The sequence below is a fragment of the Wasmannia auropunctata genome, unplaced genomic scaffold, assembly GCF_000956235.1.
Source record: "Wasmannia auropunctata unplaced genomic scaffold, wasmannia.A_1.0 LD334538.1, whole genome shotgun sequence".
Classification (NCBI taxonomy): domain Eukaryota; kingdom Metazoa; phylum Arthropoda; class Insecta; order Hymenoptera; family Formicidae; genus Wasmannia; species Wasmannia auropunctata.
Window position 1 is genome coordinate 479,445 of NW_012028352.1, and position 24,532 is coordinate 503,976.

Below are 24,532 nucleotides of genomic sequence, written 5' to 3' on the forward strand. Positions count from 1 at the left end.
CGCCGACTGCGAAGAAAGCTGGGATTTGTTTTATAGCCTGCCGCGGACTAACTTTATGACACTGCGCGGACACGATTTACTGCCACCAGCATAAAGGAGGGTCGTCCCTCGGATCAAATCGGAAAAATCATTTGATTACTTTTCGGGACAGGTGCGCGTTGCAACGTCGGAGAGAAAAACGTGACTCCGAACTTCTGCTTCTGTTTCTCTTTTTTTTCCTCTCTTCTTGCAGTCTCACGGTCGCTCGTAACTGGTATTCTCGTCATGACGAGTACCTCACCCGATGAGGGACGCCGATCGTATAGAGAGATGCGACGTATATACGTACGGCCGTTTCGGTATTCATCCGGCAAAATTATTCATCGTTTCCTCCCACCGCGCCGGATCTTATTTACGAGGAAGAGAAGAGGTATCGGGTCGGAAATCGCGTCGCCCTGGGAAAAACCGATGAAGCGGCGCGCCGTGCGCGCGGGGCATGAGAAACGATTAATTCTCATCGACCGCACGTGCACACGCGTGAACGAACCGATCCGGTACTCCGGGACACTCCGCGGGTGGAGTATACGATCGATCGCGTATTCCGCGCACGGCGTGTATTCCCTGACAGCGTCGTTGCTCGAAATAAATCGTCTTTAGATTTCTCCTGCGCGCAAATAAAATCTCAGCTGCAACAATGAAATCCGCGACGATCGGCTTGATTTCGTGATCGCGAGTTGAATTGAACGCATCGAAATTAGAAAATGCTCTCTCATCGCGCGAGGTTTTCGGCTCTCGAGACATGCGGATCTCTGCTGCTGTACATTCTTGTAATGTTTCTTTCACTGTCTTTTGGCTTTTCCGAAAGTTCGGTGGCGATCTTGTATATAAACGCAAGTAGAAATTAAAGTCTCCATGCATTTCACCTGTCTCGCGCCCGCGTGCGCGCTCAGCAGCTATACACCTGCTATGTAATCATGTTCCTTCCCGACACACCATCTGCCTCTCCAAGGTTTCGATATTCGATCGGCAGATGCGATGGATTAAAGAGAAAATGCGGTAATCGAAACCACGCGCACTGCGATATATATCGTTTACTGATCATTTTTCAACACCGCATTACTTAACCCTCGTAACAAGTTTTTGGTAAATAGTGTATATATTTAGAGAATCTCCGAAGATACGACTTTTCAGAAAAACGCAGAATGTCAAGATTATTAAAATATGTTTTATTATTGTTATTTGATTAAGAAGTATCGCCTGTTATTCGTTTAAGTTGTTAATAAAATTGTATTTAAAGCTGCGCACGTAAATAAACGCTCTCTAATAATAACTCTGATGCATATATGTTATTCAAGTCTCGATCGTGTACGTACGTTTTGTATCGCGTGAATAATGTATACGTGCAAGCATGCGATGAGTGTATATACAAAAATTAACATTCAGGGAATTCCGTTTATTTTTGGAAATATAAAAAACTCATGAAGAGCTGATAAGGAAATTCATGGAAATGCGGAAAGTTCTTGGTAATTTGTAAAATTTTTAAAAATGTGAAAAATTCTTAAATTAAATAACTTCCAAAAAGAATTATACAATGAAAAGTAAAAATTACCTGATGATATATGGTGTTGATCCGTCGAGCATCGTCGTCCGATGACTTATTTCTGCTTTTAAATTCTTTTATTTCATACATACTACGCGTAAAAATAAACTATTAGTGCAGTAAAAATACTATTGAAATGTAGCAGTGACACTATTACATTTCAGTATTTTTATGCATACACAAAAAGTACTCCTGAAAAAGCACGGTAAATTATGATGGCGATATTTCGTATAAAATTTTCAACGATAATCGCACACGATTTTGCGACGGCAGAATAACTCGAAAAAGAAATGATCGCGCCAAGCTATAAGTCAAAATTATTTCAATGCATTTTTTTAATTATGTAATTATCCATACATTTTTAGGATAAAAGATCGCAATTTTATATATACTTATATACAATAAAAATTGAAAAATTAAATGTCTTGTACATATATATACCATATAGTGTTTTATTGCTGAAATCGTGTTTGTATGTGCTTTCGAGAAAGTGCGCTGCACGTTGGGTGGCCTACATACAGGCGCCCGCCGTACTAATGGCGTGCGTGCACTTGCGATTTGTAGGTGAAGAATGTGGCATAATGCCTGTTTTTTATAGCTGAACTGCTGCACTAGTTCACAGTTTATCTTTCTCTTTCTACATTGGAAGAAGAAAGATAAACTCTGAACTAGTGTAGCCAGTTCAGCTATAAAAAATAAACCTATATATAATGCACGAATAGCACGGACACGAACCACGTCCACGGTCTCGTGTTATGATTTGATCGATTTGATCGACAATGTTATAAGATAAACGTGGTACGTAGTTCCCTTTTTGAAAACGTGGAGCGCTAGTGTACGGGGGAGATCGCCGGTCCCAGGTTCCCCACGACGCACGTAAACATAATATTCGTATATTATTGCGAATTGTTACGTCGGAGTTTTTTTTTCCAATTAATAAAAAATGGGTAACTCTGCAGCGAAAGTAGTAGCGAAGCCGGAAGAAAAGAAAAAGCTGAAACCTTGCTGCGCCTGTCCTGAAACTAAGAAAGTGAGAGACGCATGGTGCGTAATTTTTAAATCACGAATATGAAGTTGTGTTAGGTTAGAAATATTGCTGTCTCATTTATTGAATGAAATTCTTTTACTTATATTTTAATGTAGTATATAATTGGTAATTTTGTACATTCTTTTTTAAAGTTACGTCTAAAATTAATCAAGGAAAATTGATATTTATTTTTTTGTAAAGTACTATTTCATATACAAAAGGCTTTATATCACGAAATTGTTTTATATGCTTTCAGTATTATAGAAAAGGGCGAGGAAAATTGCGGCGACCTCATAGAAGCGCATAAAACTTGTATGCGATCAATGGGATTTAATATATAAAACGCAATAGAGTAACAAATATCTTGACACAGACAAGACATCTTTGTCGCAGTGAACATACTCTGCAGAAAATCTTGAAGAGTCTCAGGTTATATAAGCATATTTATATGTTTATGCATCTATGCTTTGTGTAAATAATTTTCTTTTTAGATTTGGTAAAGAATAAAGTATTGTAAAGCTACAAAAATCTAATCTATATAAGTTAATTTTGTTTTGAACGAGCTTTGAGAAATGTGAAGTAGACTGTTGTAATATATTATGTGTAAGAAATAAAAGTTGTTATTTCAATAAGATTTATCAATCTAATTGTGATACATTGAAAGTGATTGATGGAAATATCATTGCATCCATTGATCCTGAATTAGAAAAAGCAAGTTGATGGCAGATTTTAATTCAGTAATATCTTACGAAGTTAATACTAGTTATTTTAAAAGAGCTCTGGAAAAACACACCTAATGATGGGTATACGAACATGAATTTCAAAATGCGAATGTTCTTAATTAAAATATAGGATATATATGTAAAAGTATATTATAAAACCGAGATAATTTACAACAAAGGATTAAAGATTAACTGATCGAAATTCTTCTCAAGTTTAATTTATAGAAATCAATTTCAAACACAAGTACGTTACAAAAGAAAATAGTGATAGTTGTGGAGCAATAACAAAATTAATTATATATTCTCTTATGAATTTATTAGTAAAATTATAAAGTTGCTAATTTATTAAAGAAGCAGATAGCTTTGAGATTATTGAGATTTATGTTGATTTATTTAAATTTCCGCTAATTGTAAGTCAATCATTTCCAGTCTTCTTTTTTTGCTTTCATTGGAATAAAATTGAAATAGGATAGAGAGTAAGGAGCGAAGCCAAATTGGGAATTCTAACAAAGCATATATTTTTGAATTTGATGTGTGGCTAATGCGAAGGTTTTACTCTTGCATAACAATTCCACAGCTTGGTTTCCCTGAACACTCCAAATAATGAACAGATTCTTAAATCGATACATGGCGAAATCTCCAGTACTATAATAATTATAATTTATCGGTTTCTTTTTTGACAATTTTTACAGCCAGTCAATAACGTTATTGCGATGTGGTCCTACTGGGCTGAAAGACAAACTTACATATTTGACTGGTGCATCATAAATATCGAAGCTATATAAAACAACGGCGCGACGTTTGCCGCGAGGCATCGCGTCCTCATAGAATGGTCGCAAATATATTTTTAACTATAATAAATAGATCTTAGATATATCAGTACAATTTATGAAATATGATAAGAGTAATAATAAGAATTTACTAGTTCACATAAAATTGTCAAGTGTATAATATAAATAACAAGTAAATGGACTTTTTTTCATCTATCTTCTCATTCACAGCATTGCGTTGGACTTACGAACTATGACATAAGTAGCCTAGAGTCGATAGGATAATTAAATAGAGTATTTATAATATGAAAGTAGTTGTACTTTATGTGTGGGCAAGTGAAGTACGATATAACGAAGAGTGTGCAGATGTGTATATATATGTTGTGTGGTGTCTGTGTGTATATGTATATTTATATATATATATATATAGTATATAATATATATAATTTATGAAAATGCGATTTTTTTGGTCACTTTTGCAGACACTCCAGATTCTTTCATAGAAGCGTTTTAGCAAGTCAAAATGCGTCAAAGAATATCTCTTTCGTATTGTTATATAAAACTTGTCGTAAGGTTATAACACCGTACGGCTCTCGGCACTTTTTATATTGACTAAAAGTCGACAACGCTTTGATGGAAATCTTTGTCACAGATTGTAGGATGTAGAACGAGACAAGTGCTGGGAACACCGCGTTGATTCTGGAGCGTTTCCAAGAGTGCGTCCGTTAGAATGTAAGTGATTAGCGTCGTATTGATAACAGCATCACAGCTACGAAAAAGTCTCGTTTCCCAAGCTCTGCCACGGCTTTTTCGATGGTGCAACCAAATCGGTACAAGACGATTGGTTGACTAAGGGTTAGCACAGCCTGTTCAGTGCGACGAAAATTGAGCAGAACATTTTGGACAAGAGATGACGGTCGATTTAACATTATCTTCCCGCGGGGGCGCGAGGAAGGGGCCTTTCGCCCCCATCACGATCTGATAATTCTCTTCGCAGAAATTCACGCGCACGTAGTACGACAAATTTTTATTTAAGATATCAAGGACTTTCTCCTGTTGGGGAAAAAATTACATTATTCGCTTATAGCGACGCGACGAAGAGCCATCTTTTGATATTTAAATATTAGCTCCGCAAAATTGTTCACCGCGTCACAGGCTTTCACGCGGGCACAACTATTCGAGAATTAGTCAGTCCATCGTTTAACGGCTAGAGAGATGCAAGAATATATCGTTAAATAATACGATCTGCAACTATATATAATATACTACAATGGAATAAGTCTGCTAGCGGTAGAAGAACATAGGACATCGCGGTCACGTGACTTCAAGGATATCGGATAAGATTGGTTTGAGGCAGTAGTCTATAGTCTTTGCCCAAGGCTTGATCATTTCTCGGACCAGCAACTCTCACCTGTCTTGAGGAACTCGCATTGATCGTAATACTTTACTTTGCTGAAAAAAGAAAAGAAAACAAGAAGTGAAAAACTAGGCGCGTCGTGCGTACCGTTAATAAATAAAGAGGCTATTTTAAGGCGCCTATATTACCTGATACTGCGCTTCTGTATCCATAGTACCGGTTACAGCCACAACTTGATACTGTCTGGCCTTCATTGCCGCGGTGGACTTCCGCACGAGCCTCATCGCGCCGGGCGCGCTACTCGTGCTGTTGAAATGCGCCATTTGCGCCGGACTATGACTCGGATCCAGCACCAGCATGGTTATGGAGCCGTCCCTCAGCTGTTCCACGCCCATGATCGTTCTGCTGTGCCCTAAATTTATTGTCAATTAAACATTGAGTGTGTCAACTTGTGGCTTTAACTTCTGAAAGATATACGCGAAAAGAAGAGAGTTTACCTTGATGCTGAAGATAAAGAGGTGGCTTGAATTCTTCGCATCTTTGAAAGTATTGCAGGACCCAGTTGAACAACTCGGGATGGCCGCCATCCGCGCTGGTAGGCCTATGGAAGTCCACCAGCTGGCATCTGTACGAAGTCAGGGAGAGAAAAATGTGTGTCGTATGACTTGGCGACCAGTTGCGTTCATGGAACTTACTTTATCCTCAAACTAGACAGCAGCGTGAATACCTCCGTGGCGCCGATCCACTTCCTAGTGTTAACGAGTTTACCGCCGAGCTGCTCCGCGCCCTGGATATCGAAGCCCTGCGCCCACGCCCACTCGATCATCTTCTGCAACCTCGAGATCGACGGCATGGAGCTGCGCAGGGGATTCTCCGTGGAGCTGCCGGCTCCGGAGCTCCACGCTTTGTAAACTAGATCGTTGTATCCTGTGTGCTGCAAGAGAGACGAGATTAGCATCTGCATGTTTCTGTAACCGCAGCCCCAGCCCTTATCGCCGTAAGTCGATGCGTAATGGTCCACAGTGGAACACATCCAGGTATTCACTACGTTACTGCAAGCCTGACTAATGGCTCGTACTTTCGGGACCAGCCCTGCAAGAGAAGAAATAATATGCTGCTAATAGTCTTGGACAAAGGCTAGACTCTCTTCGTGCACGGATGACAATTGTTAAGTCGAACATACCACGTGTACAAGAACTGCCGTCGTCGATACCGCTACTCTCGGCGACTCTGAGCTCGATTTGTCTCTCGAAGAAATCGGCCACCGTCATTTCGCCCGCATACACAGCCCGCTGCATATTGGTGACACTCTGCTCTCTGAAGTTACCCTGATTGTCCATACCGTACTGCGCTCTCAGCATCTCGAATTCACGCTGCTCGCGCAGTTTCCTCACTTCCTTTTCTCTCCTCTCCATGTCCTTCGCTAGCATACGGTCGGTCGACACGTCCGGCGTCACGGGTGACGGCGTGCTCTTCTTGTTGAAGTGTTCTTCGATGTGTGCCATTAGGTCGTCATTATTCTTAAATAATGTACTAAGACATACTGGACAGGCAGGCGTTGAGTCGCTACTACCGATAGTAGCCGTATCGGATTGTGAGCTTGTTCCGTTTGCGGGGCTAACAACAAAAATAAATCATTATTAAACATTTATCATAGTTGTTCACTATTGATTCACTGATTATCTCGCAAGTCATAACGCTACTTTAAATATCGCAAAGATAGACGAGTCATACCTAAGTATATCTTTGTGCTCGATATTGACATGTAACTCAAGATCAGAAGAATTCGGAAAAGACGTAACACAAAGGGGGCAGTTGAAGACTCCGTCCCGCGACGGTGGTGATTCCGGCGGGAAAGACGGCGAGGTGAGATCAAAGTGTTGGCGATTGATATGCTCTTCCAGCCTCAGCGGACTGTCGGAACTGTAGGGGCACATTGGGCACTCCTGCACTGGAAGTTTCGGGGAAGCGTGCGAGCGCAGTTGCAGATTTAGGCCTGAACGTAGCGGTGAACCCTGACCCGCTGTACCTTCTAACACTAAACAAGAGGAAGCCACATGCTCATTCACATTTTGCGTTCTTAGTATCATCTCGTCAAGTACAGTCTGAACAATGTGTATCCGTTACCGGCATTGGCATTGTTACTGTTGTTATTGTTGTTATTGTTATTCACGTTGGAACTCGCCACTTGGACCGGCTTCCTCGACGACAGCTGCTGCTGTTGCTGTTGCAGCAGCTGTTGTTGTTGCTGTTGCTGCTGTTTGATGCGCTGCCCCAGAGAGCTGCCCCAGCCGTTCTGCAGATGAGGTGGTCGCAGGGACATGGACGGCGAGAGCGCCCGGCACTCGTCGCGTCTGTTGTGCTCGTCCATCAGCGAGTCATCGTCGATAAACGCCATCATATCATTCTCCGGGGTGCTGTAAACATACAACAGACGTTAGCGCCAATCTCTGTTCACTGGAGCAGTAGAGCATGCCACAGACAATATATTTATGCACGAGCGCGCACAGATACGAATGCCACACGTGCACGCGTTGTCTGACAATGAGTACTGCATCCGTACTACAAAGCACGTATTACATTTCAGTCAACAAATTCCTCTTGGATTCCTCGACGCGCCGTCGCTTCCTCGCCCTTTGCCACATGACTAAATCCGACCCAGCTTTCGCTGACACTTGCGCGTATTGTTCCCGTCGAGAGGAATTCTACAATCCTTTTAGATCCGTACAAGCACATACATATACCAAGAAACGACAGTGCCTTCTCATGTATTTACGCGAGCTAATGAGTTTTGTTGATGTTAATGCCGCCGTTGACATAACCAATGTATCTAATGTGGTCATATGATGACAGGTACTTTAAACTAGTCGAGTCACATGACTTGTGTTGGCGGGAAAGTGAATGCCAGCTACCGGCGGTGGCACGTCGGTAAATTGCCAGTAAATATATACAGTTTAAAATATATCACACTCAATAAATACATAATGATAAAATCAATAAATAATAATCGTCGTAAATCGTATAATTAGAAACATCATGAAATGTTGCAGAAATTATTGATTATGAGATCTTTCGTTTATTTCGGGACTGATTTCTCTCACAATCAGTAGAAATATGCGTGTGTGTTTAAAATTACGCATAATTCAAGTAATTGTCATAAATGCGATTTTATGCTGATCGAAGATGTCACGATTATAAGATCATGATATACGCGAATAAATCTGATCCTGGACTAAACATAGAAATTTCCAGTCGAGATTTACGCTCAATAGGATTAATTGGCTAAATATATATATATTTATATATTATATATATATATTATAAAAATTATACAATATATAAAATTACTGTTAAGAAATGAATGCGTTGAAAATAGACAGAATTTTAATTTCTTGTGCAAATTAAACTTTTATAACTTTTTCCGCTTTCCGTTTTGTAATGCATGCTTGTTACAAAAATAGGTGATCGCGGCATTCAATCTCCTAGCAAGTTTTTCTCCATTTTCCTCTAATAAATAAAAATGATAATAATAAAACAATTTAATTATAATGCACATTAAAAGGAATTTATTTTTTCAAAAATTCGATAGATATAAGTCAGAATATTTCGATCCACTGTAAAAAGTATATATAGTTAAAAAGAATTACATATATATATATATATATATATATATATATATATATTATATGCATTATAATTAAATTGTTTTATTATCATTTTTATCTATTAGAGGAAAATGGAGTAAAACTTGCTAGGAGATTGAATGCCGCGATCACCTATTTTTGTAACAAGCATGCATTACAGAACGGAAAGCGGAAGAAGTTATAAAAGTTTAATTCGCACAAGAAAAAATTCTGTCTATTTTCAGCGCATTCATTTTTTAACAGTAATTTTATATATTGTATAATTTTTAATATAATCACGTAAATAGATACTCTACGTGAAAATAAAGTTGAGTAAGTTTAATGACTCTACTCGATTTTATCCTACTTTCTTTTATAATGATATTAAATAATATTTATAAATGTAATAACACGAGTTGAAAGGAATTTATATTTTCATTCTCAAAAAAGATGCAGCAAGAAACGTAATTAGAAAGAACAGTGCTATATTCTATCAATTCTATCAAACGTACCTCGGAGTCAGGTAGTCCAGGTGGGCGCTGTTGACGTGGACCAGCATCTCCGTGGGCGAGATCTCGCCCAGATCGCAGAACGGGCAGTTGGCGGCGCCCTGGAGATGGTACTGCACCATGTGCGACCGCATCTCCTCGTCGTTGAAGCCCTCCAGGCCGCAGATCTCGCACGTGTAGTTCATCTCCGGCGGTTTGCTGGACGCCATTTTCACGGTGTCCGAGGTAGCGACCTTGTGGATCCTTCGCCAGAAGATTCAGTCGAACGTCATTAAGGGTAGCGCTGAGGATTTACGGCGCCGGTACAGCCGGTCGTAAATTTAGCACCGATTAATCGCACGCGTTTACCCGCGACGACGCGAGTAACTTGGATTAATTCGACGTTTCCGGGGTAAATAATGGAGGGGGATGGTAACGACGGATCGGATAACGCAATCGCGTTACGTAAATACCATTTATTTACACCGGAAACCCTCCGTTAATTATATTTGATGGAAACCAAACTATTTGATGGAAACCGAAAATAATAATTTAAATTTCATGCCGCGCGCACCTAAAACGCACGTATCACACATCGCACACAGTCAAAATAATAATTAATTTATATACATTTATAAAATATTCTCATATAATTTATATTACATATTTGTAAAATACAAACTGATGTAAATAATTAACCTTTATGTTATCAATATGCGTAATAAATAAATAAAAAATAATTATGTAACAATAAAATAAGAATTCTGTTGTCGTACTTTTCTGTTTATTCGTACTTTTCTTTATCCCTCTCTTGATTTTATCTACTTATCCCATTCTTTTTCAGAAGAGCGAAGAAGAAGTTATAGATAAAAAACTCTTCCGGATTGAGAAACGCTTTCGCCACGATCGAACGACGAGCAGGATAACGTAACGAGGGTGAGGTCGTGAGTCGTGATTTTTAGATGCACTTACGACACGGTGGGTAGCACGCGCCGACAGTTTACGACAGATAATTTGACATTATGCGCGCGATTTCGATTAGTTTATTCCGATAATCGGATATCGCCTCAGAATATTTTGCGACGAACTAACTTGCAACTTCCGGACAATTCGTGTCTTCCGACTCCGTGCGAGATCGACGTTAATTAATTAATTATTATGTTAATTTAAGTTAGTTCTTTAGTTAATAAAAAAAACCTGATCAATCGAGTTTTCTTTTACGTATTTCAGAATGAAATATCGGATATCGAAGATCAAATTTAATTTAATTGAATCGAATATTGAGGCTGAGCTCGCACTATATATTTGACACTATCGATAGAATCTAGCTCCCGAAGTACCATCAGTAAAAGCACTCGGTCCAACGGACTCTTCTTGATCTTCTAAAATGGTCTACGGTGGTTATATACGAACGAACACTTGGGAAATTTCAGCGCAGCGACGTCGCTCGATTTTCCTTACGTTTCCCTTTTCCGTCAGGTGCGCGATCGAACGGGGAACATTCTTTTCAACGATCGCGAAATAAAGTTTGATACGCTGATAACATAATAATTACATGGTGAATCGCAATTAAATATTTCTAGATTCTTTCTCGAAAGGATTATTTCCTCTTATGGTATTTTAAACGCGGCAATTGATATGGATCGAAACGCGTCGGAATAATCGCAGCAGAGATCTGATCTATCTATACGGTGCTGTGATTGACTCTAATTAATCGCGCTCACTGCAATGTAATTGACTTGGGATAATCGACGGTCGGGTTGCATCCGCCAGAGAACGCATTCCTTCCCGAAGCACTATCATCCGTTCACTTGAATCAAACGGTGCACCTAAGGGCTTCTCTCACCTCGGTGATTTCACCCCCGCAGCGGCACACGGCTATCAACCGCGTCTAATGCCGTATCGCGACGTCGGTGCGGCGAGTCAATCGATGGACTCTCGCCAACCGAAGGCCAGCAGGAGGTCTGAGGCAGTCCATAACTCGTTCTCCGCGACAGATGGAAGACCGATTCTCGCGATCAGCGGCGTCGTCGTCGACGGCAACGTCTACAAGACGCATGTAACGTCGCCGCCGTCTCGCGGCGGCGGCGGCGGCAGCGGCAGCGACGACGGCAGCGGTGGCGGATGAAGGGCGAGAGGAGGGGGCGTCGCGACTCTTTTTATTTGCTCGCCCCCGGTGAAACTAGGCCACCGTGTGACTCGCGCGAGAAAACGGCCGCCGTTGGGTTGGGTTGACCCATTTTTGGGTCCCTTGCGCCGACGAGTACGCGTGCACTCGGAAGCCGATCCGTTTCCGCCTTCTCCGCGCGTGGCCGGGCGCCCGTTCGTCCTTCCTTCCTCGCGGCGCTCTTCCGCGACTACTTTGCACACTCGTTCCGCACACTCACCGAACTGCTGTCGGATCGATCATTCGCGCTCTTCTCGTGGTAGCCCCGCGCGCTCGTCCCGCGAGAAGCGGGACCGCCGTTTCGCCTAACGCGCCGCCCCGTCGCTCGGCTCCATATGACAGCACCGCAGGCAGTTCCGTCCGTCGGTCTGTGCGCGTACGAACGATTTTACGACTCACTTCCTCTCGCGCAAGGGGTACCTGCCACCCGCTGCTGGTCGCGCGACCCGCTCCGACGCCACCCCCGACGACGCTCTCAGCGCCGCTCGGCACCCCTGTGGAGTACGCCGTCGGTAACGGCTGACGGCTGATTTGGTCCCGCACGAGGGTGACCTGTGAGAAACCCGACACGCGGTACCGGCGAAGCTATTGATCGTATAATTCTTATTTTACAATATTTACGATATAAAATTACATTTCTTGTTATATTTCTTCACACGCATATTGTTAGAAATAAACGAGGGACGTGTAAAGAGATACAATATGTTACAATATATAACTAATAGCAAATTTGATTTTGAAATTAGTAAATTCGGATCAAATTTAAGTAGGTTGATCCAAATTTCAAATATCAATTTGTTTTAATATTCTGTTTATAATAATAAGTGTCGTATAAAACTTTGCAAGATTTTGAGAAAAAATTTTTTACTGTGTACTTTCTAAATTAAGAAATTAAGACAAATTATAACGGGACCACGCGCGCGATCTCCGATACCGAGAACGGCGCGCTCATTGCCGAGCGTTCCAATTCCTCTGATCGTCCTCGCGGTATTGTCTTTCCACGCTCGAACTTCTCGTAATGACAAGTCGGCGCGTAAGAAGAGGGCCGCGCGGCGGCGAAGCCCGACATTATTTAAATAGCAGAATGGATGGTGCCTGTATCGCGTCGCATTACGGTGCCACGTCGAACGGATGGTTGGCGCGTCGCCATTATCCTCCGCGGCGAAGTCCGCGGAGGGCGGGTGTCCGAGGCGCGACTTCGCGCGCGAAAAAAAAAACGGGCGCGACCGGGGTGCGTCTCGGTGCATCGGAATTCCGCACGCGACACCGCGACACATTCGCGCGCAGGGAATTCGATTTCTCACGGTGCAACGGACGAGGTGCCCGGTCGCGGCACCGCCTCATCGACATGCAGTCGACGACGGACCGCAAGGTACCAACGTTCAACGAACCGTTTACCTCTTGTCTCCCTCTGGTCAGCCGTGCACACACTTGTTTTTCCGTAAAAAATATATGATCCAGAGTGAACCGAGGGGAATTTATCCGAATCCAATTTTCTGTCAAATCGAATGTATAATTTTTATGCTGCGACAATTCTGAATAATATTGTGATCTTGGAATATAATAAATATATTACAATACATTTGGATAATGCATTGTGCACATCATATTTTTAACAATGTTCTTTAGCTTTTTATATTTTTACGTAGATTTAACGTTCTGTTCTGCATATCTCTCGAAAGTAACTTTTTTATTCCAATGAAATATTTTTCTCTCGCGGTCTCTTTAGTAATGGACTTTATTATTTAGTTTGCGAACAAAAAAGAAAAAAATTACAATCGGTGACAATAACATTCTCGCGTTGATCCGGGACGAATCAAAATTCACGTCTCGCTCGTCTCGCCCGCTAGATGCATACGACGCCGTCCAATTAGCCGACGCGTCTGCACGAAGATAATTAATAACCATTCCGAGTACTTGAGCGAGTTAAATCGAGTCCGGCGAAGTCTCCGCGTTGCCGGGCTGTGTTCCTGGTATCAGATCGCTTCGATACAAAGAACGTCATCGCGAGGATGTTTGTTTAAAGAGAATAAATGGGAACAAGCTAAATGCAACGAGATGCAACGAGAAAATAAAAAATATTTTAGTAAAATTTCATTCTATTAAATATTAAGAACAAATCTAGACCGATATTAATGTCTAAAAATTATTTCTTTAATTAATATATTAATAATTTTTTTGATTAATTGTTTCATACACAATTAATTAATAAGACTAATTAATAAAATTTTCCGCTATTTCGCGCAAAATTAAGAAAGAGATTAGAAAACACAGAAATGGAGAGGAAATGAAACCGCACTACAGTATGTGCGAACATCTCACTGGCGTTGGAATTGCGAAGGAGAGGCTACTTAATATCATGGTCTCGCCTCACAAATTAGCTGCATCCTCCCGCACGGAATAAGGATCCTTATGGTACTTCGTTCGATGAGGTTGAACCGGTATATGCATTCACGGCGACTCCGATTCCGGCGCGTTCTTCGTTCGGCGATCGGCAAAACTGGTTTCCTCGGAATTGGCATTCGCAAACGGATTTTTGGTAAGACGCGCTCTCTCGAATCTCGTCGAATAATTGAGATGCATCCTCGCATCTTTCCTCGAAACGTCTCTTTCAAACGATAAACGGAAGATCGACGGAATTTCGATGAAACCAGGCATTCGAGCGATCACCGGAAACAGAGCAAGTATCTTGTCGATTGATTTTCGAGAGCCGTCATTAAATCCCGTAATTTCGGGTAACAAATCACCGGCAGGCAATTTTCAGGTTGACGATTGAGCCGTGAAACGGCTAATTTAATCGTTCAGTTTCGAGAGAGTGGACATATATCGCCGGAGGACTACATTCTTACGCGTACCAATCGCCGATCGCCGCGAGCGAGACAACTGATTTGTGTGTCGTTCCTCATTGTTAATTACCTATGCGCGACAGGTAGTTACGTGGACACTCAGATAAGGCAGTCCACCGGTAGCACGTCGGAGGTCCGTCCCGAGCTGCGCGGTCCAGCGAACGTTTGAATATTTATACGATCATACGCGATTAACATAGCGGACGTGTCTTGGGTAAGCCTCGATCGCGTAACCGGTCGCTCGGTTTGCTTTACGTGACCCGCCGGGTGTCGAGAACAGACTTGAGACTGCATTTATATTGCCGTCTTGGACTCCCCAGAAGGATGACGGACGGCGAGAAAAATGTGTTGGAGTATCGATCCCGGAACCCAAGAACATTCGGTACGAGTGTAAATCTCGCTGTGAAAAAAAGTCCTTGTTTTCTTACGAGAGTCGGACGGACAGAGTGCTATATGTATACGCTAAAGATATGTTAATCGGCAAAATTAGAGAAATGGTGGTACTCGTAGCTGGATCAGCGGAATAAAACTGTGTATTTTAGACTTCATTTACTTAAAATTAGTGGGTTAACACATTTTTGCATAACACTCGCCAATTGTGCAACACACGCAAATGACATACCGCGCTGCCGTTATTTATATCGGCAGTAGAATAACGGCCTCTCCCTCTCTCTCTCTCTCTCTCTCCTCTTAAAAGAACAGAATATAAAGGGGAAAGAAAGAGAAAAGGAGAGATTAAAAGGGGAGCGAAGAAGAGAGAGATATCGGGGACCGGTCGTTCCGCTGCCCACGTGCGGATTGAAGGCGATTTATCGGCGGAATAAATTAATAAATTACGGGCGCGCTTTCCGAGAGCCTCCGCTCCGATCAGTCAATCAAATATCCGGAGACGACAGCGAGCGGTATCTTCGGACGCCCGTTGGCCGGCGAGATATCGATAAAAAATAGATGATACTCCGCGCGGTTCGATCTCTGACCACGTGATAAATCACGAGGCGTAGAAAAATGCAGGCTATGCAGTTTGACAGAATCTCGGACGGCGACATTTAATTGAGCCGTTCGCTGCATGTAAAAACCGTGGATCTTTTTAACAGATTAAGAATCCTAGTCGTAGATACGGTCGCGTGAGTAATGCCGGGTCTAATCTTATCTCGCCAAAGTATCTGTGCTTGTAGCGTGTTCGGAACGAATTGTTCGACTCGTCGAGAGAGGATTATTTGTACGGGACGTCACGTCGCCGAGGCATGCGAAGTATCGAGCGTATCGGAAATATATGACGGAGATTTACTTCGCGTCGTATCGCGGCGTTATCAGCGGAAGTTACCGTCCCGCGGGTTATCGGTTTTCCTCCTTCTCGGAATGCGGTGCCACTCGAAGCCACTCGAAGGCAAATGGGGCGCGCGGCATTAGATTTATGGGCGCGGACCGATTTTCGTCTGACCTGCGTGCTCTTGGCTCGAGACGGATAAGTACTCGAGAAGATACTGCAGCCGAGGAACGAATATACAATCGTTTATCGTCCATTATGCGCTCTCTTTCTCTATCTTTTCTCTCTCACTCACTCTCTCTCTCTCTCTTTCTCTTTCTCACATCACCGGATTTCGCTACTTGCGCGCGTAACAAAGAACTCATCACGAGAACTCGCCGCGCGGTTATAAGGGACGATGGGAAGAGACCGGAAAGAAAGAAAGAAAGAAAGAAAAATTTACAGCGGGCACCGTGTGGGTATACGGTCGAAGATGTCACAATAGCGGGTTGCACTGCATGACAGCCGTACGCGCCACGCGTCTTTTCCCACCCACACACGCAATTCCTCTCGCGCCGTCCCTCTCTCGCGCTCGCTCGTTCTCTTACCTTCTTCGTCTCGTCCCGGGTCCCCCTCCGGCACACGGGTGAGCCACGGCAGTCTCTCTACTCCTCGTTTCTTCCTCTCACCCACTCACTCACAGTAAAAAGCTCAACTCGTGCGGCTCGTAAGTGCCACGCCACGAAAAGCTCAGTCGCTCGTGAGCTGCGTTCGAGTGCACACCTCGGTCCCGTGCGAGTGCCACGCGCGTCTCGTTCCGACATGTGACTCCTCCGCATTTCCGCGAGACTGCCTGATATCTTCTTCTCTTTCCTTTTCTTCCCTCTTTCTTTCTCTTCGCGTGTTTTCTTTATCTTCCTTTTTCTTCCTCCCTTCCTCTATGGTGAAACACGCGTGCGTACGGTGGTGAGATGAGGTGAACGCGCGCGTCGTTACGCAGAGATTCAAGAGTGAAGGGTGCTTCGCACAGATGCACGCATCCAAAATGCGTCGCTTGATGATACTGATGATAACAGCGGTCGCGACGATCCTCGCGCCGGTCGCCGGGAATCCCTTCCTCGATGCTGCGCAAGGTAAACAATTTTTGCCTTTCTTCTGCGCGGGATTTACTTATAAAGAGATAGATGAATCAGGATAGACTGAAAGAATGATGAATTTATTTTTGTGGTATAAATGACTGCAGGTTGAGTTTAAATTTTAAAAAAATCGAGAGATGATTGAATAAATAAATTACAATCTAATAACAATTTGTTTTCTCTGCGAAGCAATAAATTTCCTAATTTTAATTCAATTAATTAATTACAATTCTGCTTTCAACAGTGAATATGTGCATTCTATCATTTCTCGTGTGACAAATTATATACAACCGGAAATTTTGATTGGAGAATTTGCTGATAGAAATTATAATAATTTTTTTTATTTGAGAAAGCGATTGTTGAAAGTAGCGTAAAATTATCGATGTTGGCGCTAAAATCGATAAATCTCACCATAAGTATTAGTCGTAATAACTTTTTTTTTTTCAAAGAATGGAAAGATTATGAGAGCCACAATTTTAGCATGGCGATGCGTTATCACATCGCCAGATGAACCGCGATTATTTTTAAGATCGGCCGGCGTGGCACGATATCGCGCCCGATGGCGCTTCTGCGCGGCGCGCAAAAATACGAGCCTCGGGACAGATTCATTGAACCCATTTCTCGCGAGAGTGTTCGTCATCGGACGGCACACAAGAAGATATCAACGACAACTTCCCGCCACATGTGCGCACGAGCCTCCGCCGCCCCTCCGATCTCTCCTGCGATCCCTACCGTCGCGCTGATTTTTTTCGTGCCTGCGCACCCCGCCACCCGCATGGCGATTTTTAATGTCTCGCCTCGCTCGTCGTTCAAAACTCCTCCCCGTGATGGCCCGGAGAACGAGCGGGAGAGACGCGGGAGTTGGGAAAGGGCTTTTTTATCGCGATTCGAGCCGAGAACTTCGAGTTCTCACGGATCGTCGCGCGGCAAAAAGTTTCGCTTCCTTCCGCGCGACACAGTCACCCCGAATTCTTTCAGTCGACACTTAAAACGCGATTTAATTTTTCTTCCCCTCGCAAGATTGGAAAATCGAGATGGGCCTTCTGATTTGTATCGCGGCTACGTTACGTATGTTTTTATTCATCTTGAACGAGATGAATATTGAGAATTGCGAGAGTAATTGAGACTCGTTTGTACACACAGGAAAGATATCTTGCGGAATTCCTTTGATATCGAGATTAAAAGGATCTCAGAACTCGGAATATTTAAAATTAAGAAAAAAGGAACGCTCTCGCGCTCGCCGCACGATCGGCCTATGTCGCAATCATCGCCGGCAAATATATGCGAGCTAGCGCGAGATAACGTGAACGTTAACGACATTGTACGCGCGTTTTCGCATTTTGTCCTCGATAATCGTAAATCGAGCGCAATCGTGGGTCCCCGTTGGGAATTTTTTTTATCGAGATGAAGCGCCCTGTTTTTCCACGACGGCGCATTTTCTCTCTCTCTCTTTCTCTCTTTCCATTTCTACGTCTCTCTGGTCCCTTTAATCTTTCCTGAAATTTACACGGTGCACGTACGTGCGCGTGTATTTGTGAACAAGGTGTCGCTAACGGTCCCTCTCTACCTTCAGCCCGGCTCTCGGAGGCGTATTTGCGCGTACGTACAATAAGAGAAAAGAGAGAAACATACGCATTTAAGCGGAGGCATTGGCAGCATAAGTATATATCCACATACGAGAGCCAAAGGTGATAACGTGCATCACGATCACATTCTCTCGCTCGCTCGTTGCTCGTTCAATCGCACTTATCGATACACAACGCGGAGAACAACGGGATTCGTGGACTAGTGTCTCTAATGTGAGAAAAAAAATATCTGCATTATAGAAGTTCTATAAAGTCAAAGATCTGATGCGTCCAAATATCAAATACGTAAATAGAAGACAGAAACTAGTTCTCTGTTCCATTTACTGGAATTTTATTTTAACATTCTCATGATTTATTGTAATTTAATTTTAAATGAATTGTAATTAAAAGCTTAGTGTGCACATGTGTATGTGTATGCGGTGTTCTATGAAAATATTGCAGCATTATTGGGTCGTTCTCATAAATCAACAGCGATAGATCTCCCATTCATCATTCACAGTTCTTCCCGTTTCGCATCGAGCGCGATACCGGGTGTAAACAGCGACGTAATAGACATCACCGACGCGAGAGCGCGATTTACACAGAACGCGAATTGCATCCATGTGTCGCAAATGATTAACACGTTACGCGTCGGTTTTGACGGACGCAGGCACGCAGAAGCGATTTATTTACATGGCTGGAAAATGTACGTAATCCGCGCTGGCACGCGCGTATTACAAAATTTGCCGCTTGATTTATAGCTACACAGCACGCGCGTGAATGATTATAAAGTCCCGGTGGCGTTACGTAATTATTCGATCCTAATGATATACGGGCACGACACCTCCGCCGCATTGGAGGAAAACAAATTGAACGTCGAGTAGACTAGCAATTTTGATCTATGTTGTCAATAAAATTTCACATTTGATTATCTTTGTGTCTTTTTGTTCTCGCTGATGTATATATACCTACCATAATCCAGCGGTTGTTCACGTTATTATCGTGTGAGTACAATTTTCGCGCGTTCATACAAATAATTACGCGAATTATTGGACGGGGAAACAGCCATCGCACGCGAGTTTTTTACCGATTTAATCGCAACGGGAGATCGCGAGGAGCGTTAAACGGGCCGCTCGCGATCGTAATGATGTCCATTCGGAATTGATCAGCCACGGGGGCGTAGAGGCATGCCGGTGACCGTTTTGCAGGGACCGCGTAAGAGGCGACGGGATAATTGGCAGTTTGTCGCGCGTATATATACATACGTAATCCGCACCTTTTAATGTCCAGTGTTGATCATAATGATTCCCGGGTGTAAATTTGACACGCCCGGTTTCTAGGCGTGTAAAAAATCGCGCGCCGCCGCCGCCGCTGCCGCCCGACGAGCGTCGAGCGTGTAATTTCGCGCGGCGTGTGCGTCTTTCGCCGCGGCTGGAAATTGGAGCGGCGACTTACGCAAGCCCGTAATATGCATAACGTACAAGCACGTACACGCACCCACAGTCGCACTCTCCCGATCGCCGCGCGATCGAGATCGATACTCTTAATTAACCATTAACATCCGCTCATCTCGCCGCCTCCGATACGCCCTCGTGGAGCCGTCAATGCATTATTATGCGTCGGCTTATACGTTTTCCAAGTAATTCTAACACCAACTGGTCTTGGGGGAGTTCCGCGACTAATGGCGCTCAATGAGCCATTATACTTTCAAAAGCTGGAGTGAGAGAACCTTCATTTTAGAAAATACATATTAATTTCCTGAAACTGGTCCACGATCATTAATATTGCGAATATTAATTGCACGTTTACACGCGTGAAACAGAATTACTGTTATTTCTTTTTTATTGCGAATAAATTATAGAAATTTCTGCGTGCGTGAAGTTAACACCCCAACATTAAAATTCCATAGTTCTGATTAGAGTTCCCGCTTTATTTTTAAGAGACAAAGAGTTTAATAACACAGTTTAATATATAATTTAATAACAAGAATTTTACTTAACAATTTTGATAAAAGTTAGCATTCCATTTCTTAAATTTAAATTATAAATTGTTATTAAGCAAAAGTCTTGTTGTAAACTATAGAGAATTCTTCGTCTCTTCAAAATGAAACGGAAACTCTGAATAGAACTATGAAATTTTATTGTTGCGGGGATGCTAACGTCTTACACGAGAAATTTCTGTCTCGTAATTATGTATGGTATAGAGAGATCTGAAAATTATTTATTTCAATTTCCGATTTCAATTTCAATTTCAATTTCTTATTTTAACGCGCGTGGCGTTAAAAATACTGTCTTAGCAGCAGTTTCATAAGTTTCAAGATTTCGTACGTCGTCACCCGCTTACTGAACCGGTAATCTTTACATCGGTTGTAAATCACGCTTGACAACCGACAATTAAATCGGTAGCACGCACCAATTCAAAAAATCGCAGGTAAACGTTCAGAAATTTCGGAGACATGTGTTAATACCGCACGTGCGCTGCAATTGAAATTTCTTAAATCTCTCGCAAGAGTTTTTTTTCTCATTTCCTTCTCTTCGATCAGTTTTTTTTTTATGAGCGGACTCCTATCTTCCGACGAGTCCAACAATAAAATGCAGAAAGCGCTGAACACCATCGATGTCTCATTCCGCTCACGTAACAGAAAATAATAAATATAATGATGAGCTATATAATAATGATCATCCGTAAAACGGTGATGTAAATATGGAGATAAAGTCGAGAAAGGAAGAAGCGAGGCAGTCGGGGACGCATGACGAAGCGAACGCAACAGGAGGCGGTGCATGTAAATGTTTTCTTCGAGCGTATGGAGAACTTCCTTCGATTTTTCCCTTCTCGCAGTAGTGTCTCACAAAACCATGAGGAAGAAAACGTTAAGATTTATAGATTGATGAAATTACGCTTGCAGTAAAGTGACGTAAAAAAAAAAAAAAAGATATTGCTCACTATTATGTAAATGAAGCGCAGACGAAGATGACTCTAAAAGTCACATATTGTAATATAATTAATTCGTGTTAATATAATAAAATATTATTTGTACAATATTATTTCACATCATTTTCAGCCCTCGAAATATATACAAGTACAATTTGGCGATACGAATTAGAGAGAGTCAATTAATTGGTGGTTACAATTGCTATCACTTTCAAAAAACAGATCACGCGCTCTCGCTGTAAGAGAGTGAGAGACGTAAGTCATAATTAGGGAGATACCGAGAAACTTTTTGTGGATTCGGTACGGCGACACCCGATGGTGTTCCCCGAGGAGGACCGGTTGTCGCAAACTTTTTCGCCGGGGAGAGACAAAAAAAGCAAGCGGCAGCAGATCTCGAGAGACAGAGACAGAGAGAATAAACGAAGGGGTTAAAAGAGAGAGGGACTGCCAGAAGCCTCCGAAAGAACTCTCCGCCATGAAGATTACTTATATGTACTCCTCCGTCGATATATGCCCGCTGCATGGTGTATACTGCACGAGAGGAGAGATAAATAAACACATAAAACTGCGTGACAGCTTCACGCCGGATAAAAACATGCCGAGAGACACGTATCTCGATTCCCTCCTCTCCCCTGCGTGTCCCGCTCCCGGCCGATCCCTTGTCGATTTCCTCCTTCTCGTTCTCTCTTCTCCGCGCCGTAAAACGCACCGGGATCGCTCGCGGCGCGAGTTTGATGACTGTATTAATTATGTATAGTACAATTTCTCTCCGGCTATACGTGCGCGCATCGTTGGCCTGGCCGGCAGCATCTAATTATGCCCTCGCGAGAGGATTATCGCACCTATATTTGCGGATAACGACGCGGCGCGTTCGTAATCGCCGATAATGGTCGACGAATTGTGAAAGGTAGGTATAGGATTCGCAACGGAGAATTGATTATGGCACGATTAATGAGTGTCAGATCGACAGATGGACGGAACGTGTCTTTTATTCGAAGAATATTTTTATCCTATTTGGTCTCTGCTGTGAATTAATTTATCTTGCGAAGATCAAGCATTTCGTTCCGTGGGAATAAATTCCTTTTGGTCTCGTCTTAATTCTGTTTGTCTCGATCTTTATGATGGCGTTGAGGAGAAAAATTTTATCGGTGCGTCATTGCAATTTTTTCGCGAAGAGCCTTTTCTGACTTTCTGGAGTCAACGTGCGCATAAATCGTAATTCGCTGATAGGATAGTGTGACAGGGAGAATTGCGTGAGTTTTTCTTTTTCTTTTTACAAGAGCAGTAACGCCGATGATGTCGCAGTTGAAAGACGCAGCTGCGAATGCAGTTATGCGGCGGGTCGTGTACGCAACGACAGAGTCGCGGGGTCGTGTATACATTTGGTGCCGGACAGCCTGCGTTCCGAGGGAACGAATGTTGCACGACACATTCCCGCCGATCGACGTCACCTCGGGCCGCTCGTTTAAATTCGTTGAAGAAACGCGCTCGTCTCGTTCCGAGAAGGATTCGCGGCGGTAGCGCGGAGGAACGCCGATTCGCCGTAAATTACGCGCGTGAAGACACGCTTATTGTCTCGGCACGCGTGGCCCGACATACCGATCGCCCGAGTGGACAGGATATGCGATCGGACACACATGCGGGATACACAAGCGATATATTGATACGTAAATGATTTATATTGCATAGGTATCGCGATGCATATTATGCAGATTATTGACATCAACCGCGATCCTGACTTAATTAGGCGGGCGATCGATGAGGTGGTCCATGTTGGGCGGTCTTTATTGTTGTACTTTCCAACGCGATTAATACACGAATAACAATGTTTTTTCGACGTCGATTCCCGTTAAAAACCAGCTTAGGAGCTGCTATGCAAAATCACATATACACCGCGTATATAAATTTAGACGCGCCGTTTGCGGATTACGGCGCGCAGACGGATTTACTGCAGATGAAATCTGTCATTATTGGCACGGGACATCGACGCGAGTGTGCATTAGGCGCGCTCGACGTGGCGTTTGAAAAAAAAAAAAACAAAGAGAAGAAAAGCGAGAAACAAAGCCGCGAGAGAAAACGTCGAATTAAATTTACAACACGTCCCCTACAAGGCACGGCATTATGATCGCGCAACGTGTAATCCACGAAACGGGCACGTGAGATGAACGCGCGCAATCGTTCTCGGAAGGATTCGCGAGTATTATATCTGTCGCGACTGCGTTTCCTATTTTGTTATGCTAATGTCGGAGAGACGACGGACTGCCCGAGACATGCCTCGCTTCATCAAGCGCATTAATGGCGTTTAAAATGCCACGCGGTCCCGCACCGCGGAATCTTTTGTATCAGTCAAATTAAACGGTCCACTTTATTAAGCGCTGTTTGTCACTTCTCGGCATAATCATCGCCGTGTCGTCGCCGATTCTTCTCATATAAGAACCTATTATTACTACATCATCGTAAATTATATAATTGCACCTCTCTACCTCCGTCTTTCTACGAAATACTTTCTTGCTACCCTCAATTTCTTTTTCTCGATATAAATTCTCTGGAAAATAAAACGTTCTGTGATGTGCGTTCGTAGGTCGCACGATTTGAATTGCCTTCGTCGATCCGATGTTTCCCGTCAAAGTCACGAACATTTCGAGGCTTCTCGGGTAGCACGCAACGGGTGGGATAAAGTGAAGGGGGCCCCGCAGTTTAGATCGGTGTAAACGCCGGATGGCCGCGAACGACGCCCGGCTATTTTTGTGTCGTCCGCAACAGGAGCCACAAAACGCCGCGTTTAAAGGCGGCAACGCACTTGTCGCCGCGAATTTCGCGTGGAAACGCCAAGGCCCTTTGTGGCAAGGATTCGATTAAAGGCCCGTCTTAAAACGACCCGCGCGGGTTTTTACGATGGTGAGGTGATTGCAAATGCACTTGAATGCGTAATGAGTAAAAAATAAAAAAAAAGAGAGAGAAAGAAAGAGTGAAATAAAATTCCCGAGTGCGGTCGAAGTCGGGGCGATAAACGAGAGAGAGAGAGAGAGAGAGAGAGAGAGAGAGAGAGAGAGGAGGGGTAGGGGGAAGAAAGAA

General features: G+C 43.1%; 3 protein-coding genes across 8 annotated transcripts in view; 2 read left to right on the forward strand and 1 right to left on the reverse strand.

The window, feature by feature from the left end:
• The first annotated feature begins 2,415 nt into the window (after window positions 1–2,415).
• On the forward strand, window positions 2,416–3,530 carry LOC105458386 (cytochrome c oxidase copper chaperone). The gene is made up of 2 exons (XM_011703653.1): window positions 2,416–2,623; window positions 2,863–3,530. Exons 1-2 carry the CDS (start codon window positions 2,523–2,525, stop codon window positions 2,945–2,947), a joined length of 186 nt encoding a protein of 61 aa, XP_011701955.1. The 5' UTR covers window positions 2,416–2,522; the 3' UTR covers window positions 2,948–3,530.
• Window positions 3,531–3,822: 292 nt separating this feature from the next.
• Window positions 3,823–16,510, reverse strand: LOC105458390 (zinc finger with UFM1-specific peptidase domain protein-like). 6 transcript variants are annotated; one of them, XM_011703658.1, is made up of 9 exons: window positions 16,434–16,510; window positions 9,591–9,830; window positions 7,583–7,872; window positions 7,190–7,493; window positions 6,639–7,072; window positions 6,151–6,547; window positions 5,953–6,080; window positions 5,644–5,867; window positions 3,823–5,550 (listed from the first exon to the last, which is right to left on the reverse strand). In XM_011703658.1, exons 2-9 carry the CDS (start codon window positions 9,794–9,796, stop codon window positions 5,506–5,508), a joined length of 2,028 nt encoding a protein of 675 aa, XP_011701960.1. In that variant the 5' UTR covers window positions 9,797–9,830; window positions 16,434–16,510; the 3' UTR covers window positions 3,823–5,505. The 6 variants fall into 6 exon arrangements, with proteins under 6 accessions (XP_011701960.1, XP_011701962.1, XP_011701958.1 ...); XM_011703660.1 differs by lacking the exon at window positions 16,434–16,510 and adding an exon at window positions 16,289–16,349; XM_011703656.1 differs by lacking the exon at window positions 16,434–16,510 and adding an exon at window positions 11,954–12,154.
• A 360-nt stretch (window positions 16,511–16,870) lies between these two features.
• The window catches only part of LOC105458389 (reversion-inducing cysteine-rich protein with Kazal motifs), a 17,024-nt gene continuing 9,362 nt past the window's right edge, over window positions 16,871–24,532 (forward strand). Inside the window, exon 1 of the mRNA XM_011703655.1 lies at window positions 16,871–16,958. Within this exon, the coding sequence (XP_011701957.1) occupies window positions 16,871–16,958 (88 nt within the window). The remainder of the gene's footprint in view (window positions 16,959–24,532) is intronic.